The sequence below is a fragment of the Carassius carassius genome, chromosome 28 (assembly GCF_963082965.1).
Source record: "Carassius carassius chromosome 28, fCarCar2.1, whole genome shotgun sequence".
NCBI classification, from domain to species: Eukaryota; Metazoa; Chordata; class Actinopteri; order Cypriniformes; family Cyprinidae; genus Carassius; species Carassius carassius.
The window spans coordinates 11,851,341-11,867,591 of NC_081782.1; the positions used below are offsets into that span (position 1 = coordinate 11,851,341).

Here is a 16,251-nt window from a genome sequence, read left to right on the forward strand (position 1 = left end):
GTTGCAGTGTAGGATAAGGTACTGTGTGTAATATTCTTTGTATACAAAGAATCCGAGCACACAGACGAAACACGGTCAAGTTATCTTATTTTCGGAGCCTGCTGTCTAGGAACACAGTTCTGAAAGTTAATTATAATGAAGCACTTTGACAAAACTTTGCTCAGGCATTTAAGATTGACAAACTAACTAGCATTTCAGATGCTGTGAAATGAGATTGGTCTGTTAGTTGGTCCAGTTTTATGCTGTCCTATCGCAAAGTTGCATCATTTTTGATGTGCATTAAGGAATTTATTTGGTAAACGTGTTTTCTTCGGAGTTTGTGCATGTTTTCTTACCAGATAAGAAATTAACCCTACACAGTTGAGCGCATTCGTTTATTTTATGAGGATGCAAACATTTTTCACTTTACGTGAGTGTTAAATGATGCCAAAAATAATCTAAATGTATACATAGAGGAAATGAGCATGAGCGATATACAATCCAATGTTATGTGATACAAATAAATTAAAAAGTTACTAATAAATATTGTGCATACGTACTCTTGATTCATCTCAAATTTGTTCAGTGAGGTTCAGGTCTTTGTGCAGACCAGTCAAGTTCCTCCACATTACACACAGTATATTGTTTCTTTGGGGAAACTAATAAATCAAGGCAACAACAAAGCCCACATCATTAATGCAAAAAAAAAAGAGCTACATTCGCCATTTATGATAGAAACACAGAGCTGATGGTGGTTACTAAAGCTTTGAAGAACATAAAGGGTTTACACAAGCTGTTTACACGCGTTCATCATCAGCGGTCCTGTGAAGAATTCTCATTAGGCGATAGGAAGCGGTTTTCTTGTTCTTCAGTAAATTTGGAAAAATCTTGATTTTAATGATTTTCTGTTCTTTCCTCCTACACTGTCAAGTCTGTTTGATGTGGGCTGTGCTTGGTGACCTTGAGCCTTGTGCATGAAATTTAGTTGTTTTTATGTAAATAAGTGTAATATTCAGTATTCAACTCCTCTCTTTTTTTCCCTCTCTCTCTCTTTCTTTAGCACTTAGAGTCCCAATTGGAGTCTTTGGGCCGTTCATTCACACGTGTGCTCCTGTCTGAGATCTTCCCCGGCAAACTGGAGCTCCTGGCAGACGTGGATGCGTGAGTCTCTCCTCCATCTACATGCACAATCACGCTCTCCATTTCACACAATTAAACATCAACTCATATGAACAGCATATGAAGACACTCATCCATAAGGTGCACATTATTAGGAGTCTCAGCACACCATGAGGACAAGGTGAGGATCGACAGAAATATCCCTGACAGTGGCAAATATGTCAGATGGGGTCACAGGTTTTGTTAGTGAGCAGCTCCTCTGTTGTATGTTTCTTATTGCTGTGGTGGGCTTTGAGATTGTTGAAGTTCAGTGGAACAAAGAAATTTTCTATGGGCTTTTTGTTTCAGTGCATGTTAGTAATCGTTGTTGTTTCAAAGGCCATTACGACTGAGGTTTCCCCTTGTCATGGATAACTACAAACATCAGGGAATTTTAAAATGTCATTTCGAGGCTTGGAAAAGTAGTGGAAATAATTTATTAAATATAAATATATTTTAATATGTATATTTATTATCAGTTTGTTATATAAATTAAATATATTGTCTAGCACAAAAAGAAGATATTCTGAGAAAAAAATGTTTCTGTTCAAAAATGTATTTTTGTTCATAATAAAAGTCAATGGGGTCCAAAAACAGCATTGGGCCTAACTGACATTCATTGTTATACAAAAAAATATACATTTTGTGCTAGAGCAAGAAATATTATTCAACTAATTGAATAATTTAAAATATTATTTATAAAACTTAATTGTCTACAAAAAAACATTATTATTAATATTTATAAAAAGGTATAGTATTTATAAAAATAGTAGGCTTGATACTATAAAGTCTTAGTTTTGTTTTGTTTTGCTTTTTTTGTTTGTTTTTGTTTATAGTTTTGCTTTGAATAAATGTTGAATAGGCTGGTGCACAAAAAAAAGTTTACGCAAAATTGCTAGTAAATGAAAAGTTGGCAAATAACATGAAATTTTGCTAAATAATAAAATAGTATTTTCTTGTAAAATGTACAATACTTCTGTAACCTTTTGTTGTATTTAGATCCTCGTAAAATCATTTTTTTACAGTTGCTAGGAATCAGACCACTGATTTTTTTTTCTAAGTGTTGTGAACTTTTAAGCGTCTAGTTTTCTATTTGAGCTATATTTAACAGGGAACATGCCTGTACTAAATCCTATTTTGTGGGAGCACTGTATTGTACACACTCCCCCACTGCCTGCCCTCTGGATCTGGGGACGGGAGGTGGAAATGACGGCCCCCTAAAACGAATGAGTGGGTGAACCAGGGACAGAAAGGTCTGAGAGAAAACGAAGAGGAGGTGGAGGAAGGCGTGGAGGCTGTTAAAAAAGGGAAAGAGAGTGAAACAACTCAAAGAGAGCACGAGAGAGAAGATCAACCGCCCCCATCAGTCGTGCCGCTCTCCTGCCACGTGAATGACACCGCATATGTAATCGAACCATAACCATGACCAGAGGAAAGTTACACCTCTATCTCTCCTCCTCTCATTTCCTCCATTAATGTCAGTCGCTTGTGCGGTGACTGCTGCGGATTGGTGTCATCTTGGCAGAAACATGAGGATACGAGCAGAGAGACATTTCACAGCGTTACGTGAGCATTGATTAATGCTGCACCGATGATGTATATGACGTCCTGGAGAAGATAAGATAAGAAACGGAGCTGCGGTCTGCCAGCAGTCGTCACCATAATGAGAAGGTTAATCGAAATGTCCAGCGTTGAATTACAAGACCAGACAGAAGTGGACCCGGGTATGATTCCTGGTAGGGCTGCACAACTAATTGACAAATTAATTAATCACACACATGTACGTTGTGCGCAATGGAAAAACGTAAAAATCTATAGTAATGACGGTCGGTCCTAATGAGCAAGGTTTTCGCTTCTTTTAAAATGAGAGCTAGACATTCAGAAATGAGGTGATAATCATTGTCAATAATTTGTAATTGTTTCAGATTCACTTTATTCAGTCTGCTTTGCTCCCGTTATTAACAACAAAGCACTGACTAGACAGCATTGTTGATTATAATGAGATGGGAGCATCAAAACTGGACATAAAATAAGCATTTTAATGTAAATTCTGTTTATTGGAATTAATTATTATAGATACAATATCAAGGGAAATGACTGTTGGTTATGATTGTTGTCAGATTGTGAAGCCGTTATACTTCGGTTGGATGTTTTGTAGCATGAAGAAGGCCTTTTCCACTGGTGTCAGGCCTGAAAATGTGGAGGCTAAACCAGCAGACCGCAGCACTTGAAAATACAATTCAACTTTAATACTGTAAGGTGTTTGTGGATCCTCTGGCTAGTGTGAAGTGTTTGATGTCTGCTAGGAGGGTCACTCCTGTTATTCAGTGCCTTTTGAACTATGTAACATTTGAAAAATGAATATGCTTGTATTGTAATATATGGAGGTGGGTAGACAAGACATTCAGAAATGTAGTATGCTCTTGGCAAGTTGAGGCACTTAAAATTGTTAAAGGGGTCATATGATCCGATTTCAAGTTTTCCTTTCTCTTTAGAGTGTTACTGTACAAGCTTTTGGTGCATAAAGAAGATCTGTAAAGTTGCAAAGAAACAAAAGAACGTACTCGGTTACTAAACGTAACCTCGGTTCTCTCTAGAAGAGCGAACGAGTACTGCGTCTTAGCTAAGACGCTACGGGAAAAGTCTCTTTTCACGAAATACTGAAGCAAAAAATTATCCTTAATTTTGTATTTTTGTAAAGCGCATTTGCAGCAGTACACAGCCATAGGCGAGACGGCTCGCTCGCTCACTGGCTTGTTCTGCGGCAACTGCACAGCCTATCGAGCGCAGGCTGATGCAACATCAGACCAATAAGGGCGCTTCGCGCCCTTCTTGCCACTTCCCGCCGAAACGGGTGTGGCCCAACCTATAAAAGGAGCTCGAAAAGGCTGACTCACCTGATTTATTTCATCGCCGAAGCGAACCAGAGTGAATCGTACGCACGGCAGAGAACGCAGTACTCGTTCGCTCTTCTAGAGAGAACCGAGGTTACGTTTAGTAACCGAGTACGTTCTCTTACGAGAGCTCTCTCGTACTGCGTCTTAGCTAAGACGCTACGGGAACCCGATGTAAAACGCCGTGCGCGCAGGGATCACACACCGATAAACCTGAAGCAACGCCCAGGATATACAGTGCACAGTCACCTGAGGGACTCACAGAGAGTCCGGGACAGAAAAAAGGGGGAAAAAAACCCTCCGTCCCATATCTAGCAGCATCCGTAGATGCGGCAATATGACATCACACAGCCGAGGCAAGGCCTGACCAATGTGGCAATGCGGGTCTTACGCAATACTGCCCATATAACAGTCGGCAGCGCCTAGCGCTCATGAATTCAGAATTCCCCTCAGGGCCCTGATTCTTCTATACCGACAGCAGCCTTGCTTGCAAGGCGGGAACCTCCAGGTTATAGAACCTGATAAATGTAGACGGCGAGGCCCAACCCGCCGCCATACATATATCCTGCAAGGAGATCCCAGTAGACCACGCCCACGATGAGGCGACGCCTCTTGTGGAGTGTGCTCTGACGCCCAACGGGCACTGAAGGCCCCTGGAAGCGTAAGCTAACGCTATGGCGTCAACTATCCATCTGGATAGAGTCTGTCTCGAAACAGCCATTCCTTTGGAACGTCCACCGAATGAGACAAATAGCTGCTCCGTCTGCCGAAAGGCAGCAGAGCGAGACACATAAGCTCTTAAAACCCTGACAGGGCAAAGAAGACTCGAGTCTCCATCCTCCCCTGACACCGGCAGGGCGGACAGGGCAATAACCTGAGCCCGAAACGGTGTGTTGAGGGATTTCGGCACATAACCGTGCCTAGGTTTGAGTATGACCCTTGAGTCATTGGGCCCAAACTCCAAGCACGACTGGCTCACCGAGAGCGCGTGCAAATCACCCACACGCTTCACAGAAGCGAGAGCCAACAAGAATACTGTCTTGAACGACAGATGCTGAAGGCTAACCGATTGGATAGGCTCAAAAGGGGGACCCTTCAAGGCCTCCAAAACCGCCGCGAGGTCCCACATAGGGACTGACGGAGGCCTGGGAGGATTCAGCCTCCTAGCTCCTCTGAGGAACCGGATGACTAAATCGTTCCTTCCTATTGACTGACCGGACGCCGTTTCAGAAAACGCCGCGATGGCCGCCACATAAACTTTGAGCGTGGATGGGGCTCTGCCCTTCTCCAACAACTCCTGTAGGAAGGAGAGGACCTCCGTCACCTCACAACTAAGGGGTGAATAACCTCGAGCTGTGCACCAGCTGGAGAACACCGACCACTTCGAGGCATACAGACGTCGTGTCGACGGAGCTCTAGCCTGAGTGATGGTATTTAGCACTCCCACTGCGAGATCAGCGGGTAACCGTTGAGTGCCCATACATGGAGGGACCACAACTCCGGTTGAGGGTGCCAAATCGAGCCCCTGGCCTGCGAGAGGAGATCTCTCCTCAACGGTACCGGCCATGGGGCGACATCCGCTAATTGCATCAAATCTGGGAACCATGGTTGGTTCTTCCAAAGAGGTGCCACAAGCAGTATTGAACATCTCGTTTCTCTCACCCGTTCTATCACCTGCGGAAGGAGGGAGACGGGAGGGAACGCATAAAGCGGGCAGCACGGCCATTTCCGTGACAGCGCGCTTTCGTTCTTGGAAAAGAATGCGGGGCAGTGAGCGTTTTCGTGGGACGCAAAGAGGTCCACCTCCGCCTTGCCAAATCTCTCCCACAACAGCCGAACTGTTTGCGGGTGTAGAGACCATTCGCCCGTAGGGACATTGCCTCTGGACAGCCTGTCTGGACCCAGATTCTGCAGTCCAGGCACATGCACCGCTCTCAGCGAGCGCACGTTGCGTTGAGCCCAAATCAGGAGGCGTTCCGTCAGCCTGTACAGGTTTCGGGACCCGAGACCGCCCGGGCGATTTATGTAGGACACCACGGACATGTTGTCCGAACGGACTACGACGTGGTGATCCTTGATATGTGGACAAAAGCGCGTCAGCGCATTCTCCACTGCCAGCATTTCCAGGCAGTTGATATGATGGAGCTTTTCCCGTTCTGACCATAGGCCAAAGGACGGTCTGCCTTCGAGCAGCGCTCCCCATCCCGAAGTGGAGGCGTCCGTCGACACCATTTTCACACTCGGGGAAGTCCCCAGGCTTACACCTGATCGGTACCAGCCGTTCGCTGTCCAAGGTGCTAGATCCGCAACACAGCTCTGATCGACCTTGAAATGCAGCCGGCCAGACGCCCACGCTCTGCGCGGCACCCGAGCCTTCAGCCAGAACTGCAGGGGGCGCATATGGAGCAGGCCCAGCCGCAGAACCGGAGATGCTGAGGCCATGAGACCCAGCATCCTTTGACAGTGTTTGAGCGACACAGTCGCGCCGCAGCGGAAAGAACTCGCTGCGCGCTGAATGCCCATCGTGCGCTGTGGTGACAGTCGCGCCGTCATGGAACACGAGTCCAGAACTATACCCAGAAACAGGATCGTCTGACTGGGGTTCAGCGAACTCTTCGCCCAATTGACACTGAGGCCGAGCTTCTCGAGGTGATCGAGTAAAACAGCCCTGTGGTTCACGAGCTCCGCTCGTGATTGGGCCAGAACTAGCCAGTCGTCCAAATAATTCAGCACTCGTATGCCTCTGAGTCTGAGAGGAGCGAGCGCTGCATCCATGCACCTCGTAAACGTACGAGGAGCTACGGACAAGCCGAATGGCAGGACTGCAAACTGGTATGCCTGGCCCTCGAAGGCGAATCTCAAAAACCGCCTGTGGTTTGACGCTATCTGTATTTGAAAATACGCGTCCTTCAGATCTATTGACATAAACCAGTCCCCTCCGCGAATCTGCGCGAGGAGCTTCCTGGTCGTGAGCATTTTGAAACTGCGTTTCATCAATGCCTTGTTCAGCTGCCTTAGATCCAGTATGGGCCTGAGACCCCCGTCTCTCTTGGGCACCAGAAAGTATCTGCTGTACAGCCCCCCCTCGCTTTGAGCTTGAGATACAGGCTCTACAGCTCCTTTGCTCAACAGTTTCGATATTTCGGCCCGAAGTATGTGTGCTACTTCTGTTTTGACCGTAGTTTCGACGCGCGCTGAGAAGCGCGGTGGGCGTCGAGAAAACTGTAGCGAGTAGCCTCTCTTTATAATGCCTAGCACCCAATCCGAAACCCCTGGAAGCGCTGACCATGCATTCGCATGAATGGCTAAGGGCTGGATGTGACACGCGCTCCGTTGACTGGGCAACGGCGGCGCTCGAGTGTGCTGCGCATCTGAGGCGGGGAGCGCGCTGATCACAGCGGGCAGATCGCTCATCCTCGACCCCGTTCCGGCGCTTAACCGACTGGAGGGAGGCTGAGCGGGTCCCGTGGGACTCAATATATCTGCGAGTAACCGTGGGCTGCATGTGTGCACTTTTACCACTTCCAACTCGCCGTCTGCCTGTGCAGAATGTACGTGCACGGGCCTCGTTTTTACAGAAGCCCCGCGCCGTAAGTGACATAGTGTATGTGGGCACTGGGAAGTGGGCACGTTTACTATGCGGCGCGCTCGACCGATCTGTGTCGATCTTATGTGCGCCCGCCCTGTGTGCAGGGCTGTGCTTACATGTGGGGATGGGCACTGGGTAGTGGGCATCGTCACTGCATTTAAAGCACCATCGGCCGTGGCCGGACGAGCGTGCACGGGTTTCGTTTTTACAGAAACCGCATGACGCGTGTGACATAGTAATTGTGGGCACTGAGGGGTGGGCACGTTTACTATGTAGTGTGCGCGACCGACTTGAGTCGACATTATGAGCGCAGGCCCTGTGTGTAGGGCTGTGCTTACATGTGGAGATGGGCACTGAGGAGTGGGCATCGTCACAACATTTATAGCACCATCGGCCGTGGCCGGGACACCAGAAAAAACGCTGTTTTTGTGAAACATCTGGGTAGCCGTGATAACGGCTTTTGTGTGCAGGCAAGCGGGCACTCGTGCAGGCTTGCTCATTGCAGAAAACACTGAGGCAGTCGCAACTCTTGGAACTGCAACAGCGTCGCGCTTGGGTGAGAGCTCGGCCGCAGCGGAACTCGAACACCGGCGCTTTCCCAGCAGTGCTAGGATGCTTTCGGGGCTTCTGGCTTCACCGCAATCCTCTGCCGCGGCTCCCGCGGCGCGGGGCGACGGCTCGAAGAGCGAGAACGGGGTCCCGAGCTGCGTTGCTGACGCTGTCGTGATGGCGCAGCAGGAGGCGGTGGGCGTGACTGAGAGCTCTGTGGGGCCGGTCTAGAGCGGCTAGCTGCAGAACTGGAGCGCTTCGGCAAGAAGTGCTTGAACGCCTGTGAAGCTTTCTGGTCCTCGGCGAATCTCTCCACAAACTCGTTGACGGAAGATCCAAAGAGGCCGGTAGGAGTTAGCGGAGCGTCAAGAAACGCAGCGCGCTCAGACTCCTTGATGTCAGAAAGCGTCAGCCACAAATGCCTCTCAGCCACCGTAGCGGAAGCCATAACCCGTCCCATGGCCTGTGCAGCGGACTTAGCAGCGCGGAGGGAGAGATCCGAAGCACTCCTCAGATCCGCGAGACAGATCGCTTCAGGTCCCATCTCATCCAGCTTGCGGAGAAGATCGCCCTGGAAAATCTGCAGCGTCGCCATGGTGTGTAACGCAGACGCAGCCTGCCCAGCAGCAGAGAATATCCGTGTGAGCAGCGATGACGTCATGCGGCAGGCTTTGGATGGCAACGCCGCCTTAGTCCGCCGTCCAGCAGAGGGCGGGCAAAGGTGCGCTGCTATAGCCTGTTCCACCGGCGGAAGTGACAGGTAGCCTCTGTTCTTAGCACCGTCCAGTGTGGAGAATGCTGGCGAAACAGATGAGCGGATTCTCGCCGAGAATGGAGCGTCCCAAGCCTTCGCCACTTCTTCGTGAAGCTCAGGAAGAAAAGGGGCGTGTTTTGAGCTTGAGGAAGAGCGCTCATCCGGAAGATAGCTACCATCCAGCCGGGAACGTGAAGGGGGCGCTGGTGCAGACCACTCGAGGCCGAGGCTCGCCGCGGCCAACGAGAGTACACGCATCAGCTCCTTATCGATATCCCCCCGTCTGCTGGGCCTCTGAGCAGCTGGCGCGAGATCCACGGAGCTCGTCCAACCCTCACTGCCCGAAGCCAGCAGAGAGCACGTGTCTTCTTCCTCCGACGCGGGCCTGAGATCCACTTCCTCCGATGACGCGTCGGCAAGCAGCGGACACTGAGCATCGGGAAGCGATGCAGGGGAGACCGGCGAAGCGGAGGGAACCGGCGAGCTCGGCCGAGCTGGAGGCGGTTCTGGTAGGTGCTGCGAGCGGCGCTTCTTACGGCGCTGCGGCGCAGCGGATGATGCAGGCATCGAGAAGTATGCCAGGCGAGTCCTCAGAGTCACCATAGGCATCAGCTCGCAATGAGGACATCCTCCATCAGCGAGCGCGAGCGCTGCATGGTCTTCACCCAGACAGGAGACGCAGATGACATGACGATCTCCTTCGCTGAGCGGGGTTCTGCACGAGCCGCACGAAGGCATCTTTAAAAAGACGCAGCTCTTTTGTGAACGTGCGTCGCAAGGCGAACACACACACAGATTATGACAGAACAAGGATTATAAAGGATATGGGCGCCGGATAGCGCAGCAGGAACGGCAGTGGAAGGCGGCGGTGCCAGCGGCTTCAGGATGGCTCGTCCTGCTGATATGCTCTTCCAGACGGCGCTTGCTTCCTCGTGATCCAGCGATGCGTGAGCTTCGCTGAAGAGATGAAAAATCAGGTGAGTCAGCCTTTTCGAGCTCCTTTTATAGGTTGGGCCACACCCGTTTCGGCGGGAAGTGGCAAGAAGGGCGCGAAGCGCCCTTATTGGTCTGATGTTGCATCAGCCTGCGCTCGATAGGCTGTGCAGTTGCCGCAGAACAAGCCAGTGAGCGAGCGAGCCGTCTCGCCTATGGCTGTGTACTGCTGCAAATGCGCTTTACAAAAATACAAAATTAAGGATAATTTTTTGCTTCAGTATTTCGTGAAAAGAGACTTTTCCCGTAGCGTCTTAGCTAAGACGCAGTACGAGAGAGCTCTCGTAAGAGAACCATGCGCAGATAATCAACGCAGATAATTCATCATCAGTAATCACATCATCTATCCAACCACCACGAGAGAGAGCCACTATAAATAATCATAGCAGCCTTACTTTCATTCTCTCTGGTCTTTCAGCATCCCTCCACCACCCCGACCCATTCCGGTGGGAGGAAGCGCTCCGCGTTCGGGAGACCTCTCACTGGGCAGCACACCAAATACACATACTATTCTTCTTGCTTTATTATCTGCAAGGCAAACTGGTATCTGTTTCTGTAAAGTGGGACAGTTCCATATTTGCAAGGACAGTCTGGGGCTTCCGACTCACATATGACTCTCATATGTAAAGGATTTGCCACTGACGATTAATACACAAGTTTTAAGCAGATCACAAATGCAGACATGATATTATGTTCACGCAGCGCGATACGCAATGCGCAATAAGCAAGTGTAAGTCATTATAATCAGTATTTATGTCCCCACTGTATGCATAAAATGCCTAATTTGTAATGGGTTTTATTGTTTTTGTCTTGTCGTGCCAGGACACACGTCATCACAGTACGGTGAGGAGCATAACATTTTTGTCACATGCTTGGGGCATTCAGCCAACCACAATGTACTGGATAAACACATTTCATTACACCAAATACACAAAATAATGTTATTTTCAGCAACATCATATGACCCCTTTAATAAGCTATTTGCGCAATGGCAAGAAATTTAACAGGATGCCTGACAGCATGGAAATATATAAAAGTTTTTAAAAAACAAATTAAAAAAGGAATAAAATGAGTGTTGTATTAATCATCTTATGAATATTTAATTTGATAGTATGATTTTAGTGCTGTGAGACAAATAGACACAAAATCTATTGAAACAGTGAAATTATTCAAATCTACCCCATGTTTACTTTGATATTGTAATAAAAGAAAACTATAGAAGGAGCTAATATGGTTTCCTTTTTAAAAAGGTATTTTGATTAACATGTTGATTTGTTAAATGAGTTACAAAACACACTACCATTCAAAAGTTGTCAATAACATTTTCTAATGTTTTTTAAAGCTGCTTATGACTGTATTCATTTGATCAAAGAGTAAAACAGTAAAAATGTGAAATGTTATTACAATTTAAAATAACTGTTTTTATTTTGTGTGTGTGTGTGTGTTATTTAAATTATTTAAACTAATTATTATTATTATTATTATTACTATTATTGATTCTTTAAACTTTTTCTTATTGATTCTTAAATATTTAGTGGAAACCGTGATTTAAACTGATGAATAGAAAGTTCCAAATACAGCATTTATTTGAAATATTTTCTTTCCTGGCATTTTCCCTCAATTTAATGAATCCTTGCTAAATAAAACAAATAAAATACTGACTCCAAACTTTTAAACAGTAGTGTACATTTTTTGGGCATGAAAATGTGCTGCTTAACAGGATTGACCCAGTATCCTGAAGCTGGGGTTCAACAGAGATGCTAGAAAGAACCCGTTTGCTATGAACTCTTTCTTTCGACACTCTCAGCATCTTGCATTGAGCAATTTGTTTGAGAGTGGGCAGCCCAGACAGACAGATATACATCCTGGGATGTCACTCCAGACAGGCCAAGATACCTGTTGGATGTTTGATCTTAACAGCGATGCAAAACAGCGCATACTGTATACTGTACTGTACACTCTCTCTGAGCATGGATTTCAGATATACTCAAACTGTGAGTGCTTGTGCGAGGCAGCCCACACTGAAGAATCATGTTTCCACACACGCACAGACACGAGACCACATCAGAATTATATATATACATATCACATTATGTAATCAAAACCAAAATAGTAAATTTAAACAGTTCTAAACTTGGTTTTAGCTTGCAGATTAAGATTTCCTAAGATATCATTTTTAAACATTATTGTGACTATTTAAGAGGAGATTTAGCTAACCTGCATCTCCTTGCTCGCACATCTAAAGCAAATCCAGATGGCTGCCTTCTGGAAAACTTCAGAAAGTTTCCTTCCAGCATTCACCGGCGCATATACGTGCCCTTAATTGTAAGCCTAATGTAATTGCACATCTCTGTTGGCTTTAAGTGATGTTTGGAGGCACCGGTGCCTATTTGCCTGTGGATCGGAAAGGTTAATTGTGCTATTGTATGCTGCTGGTCGAGTGGCTAATTAAAATCCATTATTTCCACTCCACCAGCATGATGAAAACCCCCCTGCAGTCACCGCAGACCTCCCGTTCCTCTTCCTTCAGTTGGACTCTTTGATGTGACATCCCCCCCCCCCCTCACCTTCAGGTGACAGTTAGGGGATCAGTAGGAACCTTCCCTCATCAGGTCTGCCTTCACATGCTGATGGGGCCATTTCAGCAGAAGCAAAACAGGCATCATTACACATCTTTGACCTCTCCTCTTCTCCGTGAAGCAGAAGTGGATTGGGAGAATGGGCTTGATGCGGCCAGACGGACGAGTGTGTCTCTGCCCGTATGGCTCCCTGCAGTGAGGGCTGTCTCTGGCGAGGGGACAGATGCTGGCTCTGATAAGTCTGTAAATTGAATTTGGTGGCGTGCTGAGGTTCCCGATGCAGCCTCAACCCTCCTGCATATTTGAAATCCGATTCTGTTACAGATACTAAATTCATATTTGCATTTACCGCCCATTCCTTATTTTTCTCTGTGTCTATATGTGTCTGGAACAAGACTTCTGAGGAAGACTCCCGTTGCCTTTAGCTCTCTGCCTTTGCTTTTTGCTGCTTTCTGTTTTGTATGATTTTTGTCTTGGGATTTCTCAAAATCTAGACAAGGTTGTCACCATACAGTGTTACCCAAGGAGTTCTATATTACCTTGAAGATGCTGTTTATAGATAGATGGATCGATAGATAGATACTGTAGATAGGGACTGTAGACTGTGGTTGGTCTTTCACATGTCCATCACCCAGCCCCTTTCTAGGGTGGTTTTTGGCCAGATTGAGGCAGAATATGGGTCAGACTTTATACTGATCAAATGTCTGGCACTGCGAAACTAACCAAATTCCCACACACAGTAGTCAAGTTACGCAGCTGTTGCATGAGTCTGTGACTAATTAAAACAAATGTGTCCATTTTTAATCCGTTTTTTTTTTTTTTTTTTTAAGAAATCTTGATCCAGGGAAAGGATTTCATCAATGTACTGACATTCATTTATTTGCTTTAAGGGTGTGTGGATCATTTGGCAATGGGTAAACTGTACCATGATGCAACCCCCTGGAGCAAATAAGGATTAAGAGTCACGCTCAAGGCTAAGATTAGAGGGGTCATGGGGACCAGTTGCATTTGCAAACATCTTTGGATGAACTGACAGACATTCAAACCAGCAACACTATGATTTGCATTATGGATCTGTTACTCACTAAGACATTCTTAACCCAGTTATAAAGGTTCCAAGTAAAGCTACAGACCTGCCAGACAATCCAGATAAAACTTGCAGCTTCTTCAGCCTCTATAAACCTTTAGATGTACTGTAGCTAATTAAAAAAAATAATAATAATTAAAAATGTACATATTTCTTGTGTATTTATATATCATGTAGCCTACATATTTGTGTATATCGTGTGTGTGTGTGTGTGTGTGTGTGTGTGTATATATATATATATATATATATATATATATATACACAGAGAGGTTACAGATTACAAGTTACCCTATTCAGTTATGTAAACTGATTACATTTGATTACTTTTCTAAATTTCTAACGAATCTTTTCAACTGTTAACCATTTTCAAACAATGTTAACGTTACAGTAGTTCTCAACACTGATTACTGTCAGACTTCTCAAAATCCTTCATCGCTTGAATTAAAAGGATCTAAATTACATTGTAAAGCACAGCCACCACAAAATCAGACTTTAGTAGCTCTTTTTACTTTGAGAATGTTCTGTTAAATACAGATTTAAAATCAGTTTTTCCGTCGTTAAAATAGCAAAAGTGGATTTGGACATGGCCTGAGTGCACCTGCACCGTGCACTTTACACTTTGCGTTTATATCATTAAAATAGGGCCCTAAACCTTTGTATAGCTATGAAGGGAAATAATGCATATAAAAAATAAAGTTCTCTGTCCAAACTCCTGAAACGTTGTTGTCTCATATATTAGAGCAGGCAATGCAATTTGAGAAGGAAATCCGTTGTGTTTATGAAAATGTTCAGATTTAATCCCCTTTGTAAACGTTAACATTTTCATAAGTAACTGTAAAAGAATACAGTTACGTTTATTTTGTAATTACGTAATTCTATCATTTGAATTAAAAGGATGTAAATTAAATTTTACAGCACAGCCACCACAAAATCAGACTTTAGCACCTCTTTTTACTTTGAGAATGTTCTGAGGGTTAAATACAGATTTAAAATCAAAAGATATAGTTTAATAGCTATGATACTGTTTATGAAACTTAGAGCCCTATAAAACATCCGCCACAATGCGACACAAGGCACAGCGCAAGTGTGTTTGCTAGTTTCAGTCCGGCGCCGTTCCCATTTTCCCGTGCAGCACCACGTCGTTTAATTAGCAAATGCATTTGCACTCATTTTTGCGCCAATGGGCGTGCTGGTCTAAAAAAGAGGTGTTCAGGCGCATTGCTATTTTAAGGAACTGAAAATAGACTGCGCCATAGACCAGCTCAAAACTGGTCTAAAGTCTGGCGCAATGTTTTTTCTTTATTTAAAGAGCGTGTTAGTATAGGTGGGTCCGCAACACACGTACACGCTACTTATTAAACACATGGACACAGAGCAGCACACAAACATGCCAAATATGAAAAATTAAAGGATTGCAATGCATAATAATTTTTTGTAGGCTAATTATTTTTATATATATATATATATATATATAAATGCCTACATGGATAATGGATAGTCATCGCATGTATCAGAATTAGGCTATCTATTTGCTGGCACACAAACAGCTCCCTTTCATCTCGGAGACGCGTTCTGTCTTCGCGCTTGCCAAATTCCGCCGTGTAAATAGCAAATCCGTCAACTGGCTCTTAAGGGGAATGGAAAATGAGACTCTGATAGGTTTATTGCACGTTACGCCCAAAAAACACCCATTACTCATTAAGAGAATAGGGACAACCCATTTTGACCATGCGCCCGGGCGTGCCAACCGTTTTTCATAAGTAACTGTAATTTAATTGCATGTTTTTTTCTCAGTAACTGTAAAAAATTAACTACATTTATTTTGTAATTACGTAATTCCATCATATGTAACTAGTTGCTTCCCAACACTTGAGACATTTTATATAAATATATTTATATATTATGTAAAATTACTATTTGTATGAGATGTACATTTGCTTTTTTAAATGCAACACTGCATGCTTTGTTAAAGCCCACTTAAAATCAATTTATGCTGTCTTGTTGGTTTCCCAAGTCTGGCATTTAGATGTGCGAAACCCAGTGAATGTTCTCTTACTTAACATTAGGCATCGGAATACCCACAATTCCAGTTCCAGTGCTTCTGTATTCATAACACACATTCAAAAGACAAATGTAGTTTCTCTAGACACTTTCTCGCTCTGCCTGCCAACGATCACTCATACTGTTCCTCATGTGACTCTCTGAGCCCTCCCTCACCTCTCGTGTCACTGTTATTCTTTTCTGTCCCTCCTTCTCTCTCTCGCTCTCTCTTATTCTCTCTCAATGCCGCCCAGTCTGGCTGCTATGTAGGGTAGCTCCGTGGAGACTAGGGCATTGCAGTGCAGTTGTTTTTGCTCACCTACCCTTTCTTATCGCTGCCTCTTTCTCACCTCAACACTCTTTCCTTTTCCGCCTCATCTCCCCGTTCTTTCTTTATTTTATTTGACTCCATGCTTGTCTAAATAATAATGCTTTGCAGGGAAGCTTTAGGCCAGTGCAGATTTACTCTCATATTTACAGGAGAGAGCATCAGCACTGCACATCAATGCAGTTCAGGTTCACATTTACATTCTCCCTGCGAGCCAAGCTGTGCTCTGCTTCCTCAAGTCTGCTTGTGTGTCTCGCTTTTCCTTCACACTTCTTAAATAGTATAAGGTACATTTTATTCA

At 45.3% G+C, this 16,251-nt stretch overlaps 1 protein-coding gene across 3 annotated transcripts in view; it reads left to right on the forward strand.

The window, feature by feature from the left end:
• Positions 1-16,251, forward strand: part of dph1 (diphthamide biosynthesis 1) — a 108,497-nt gene that overhangs the window by 80,518 nt on the left and 11,728 nt on the right. For all 3 annotated transcript variants that reach the window (XM_059514311.1, XM_059514312.1, XM_059514310.1), the window contains exon 9: positions 1,040-1,140. In XM_059514311.1, coding sequence (XP_059370294.1) covers positions 1,040-1,140 — 101 coding nt within the window. The remainder of the gene's footprint in view (positions 1-1,039; positions 1,141-16,251) is intronic.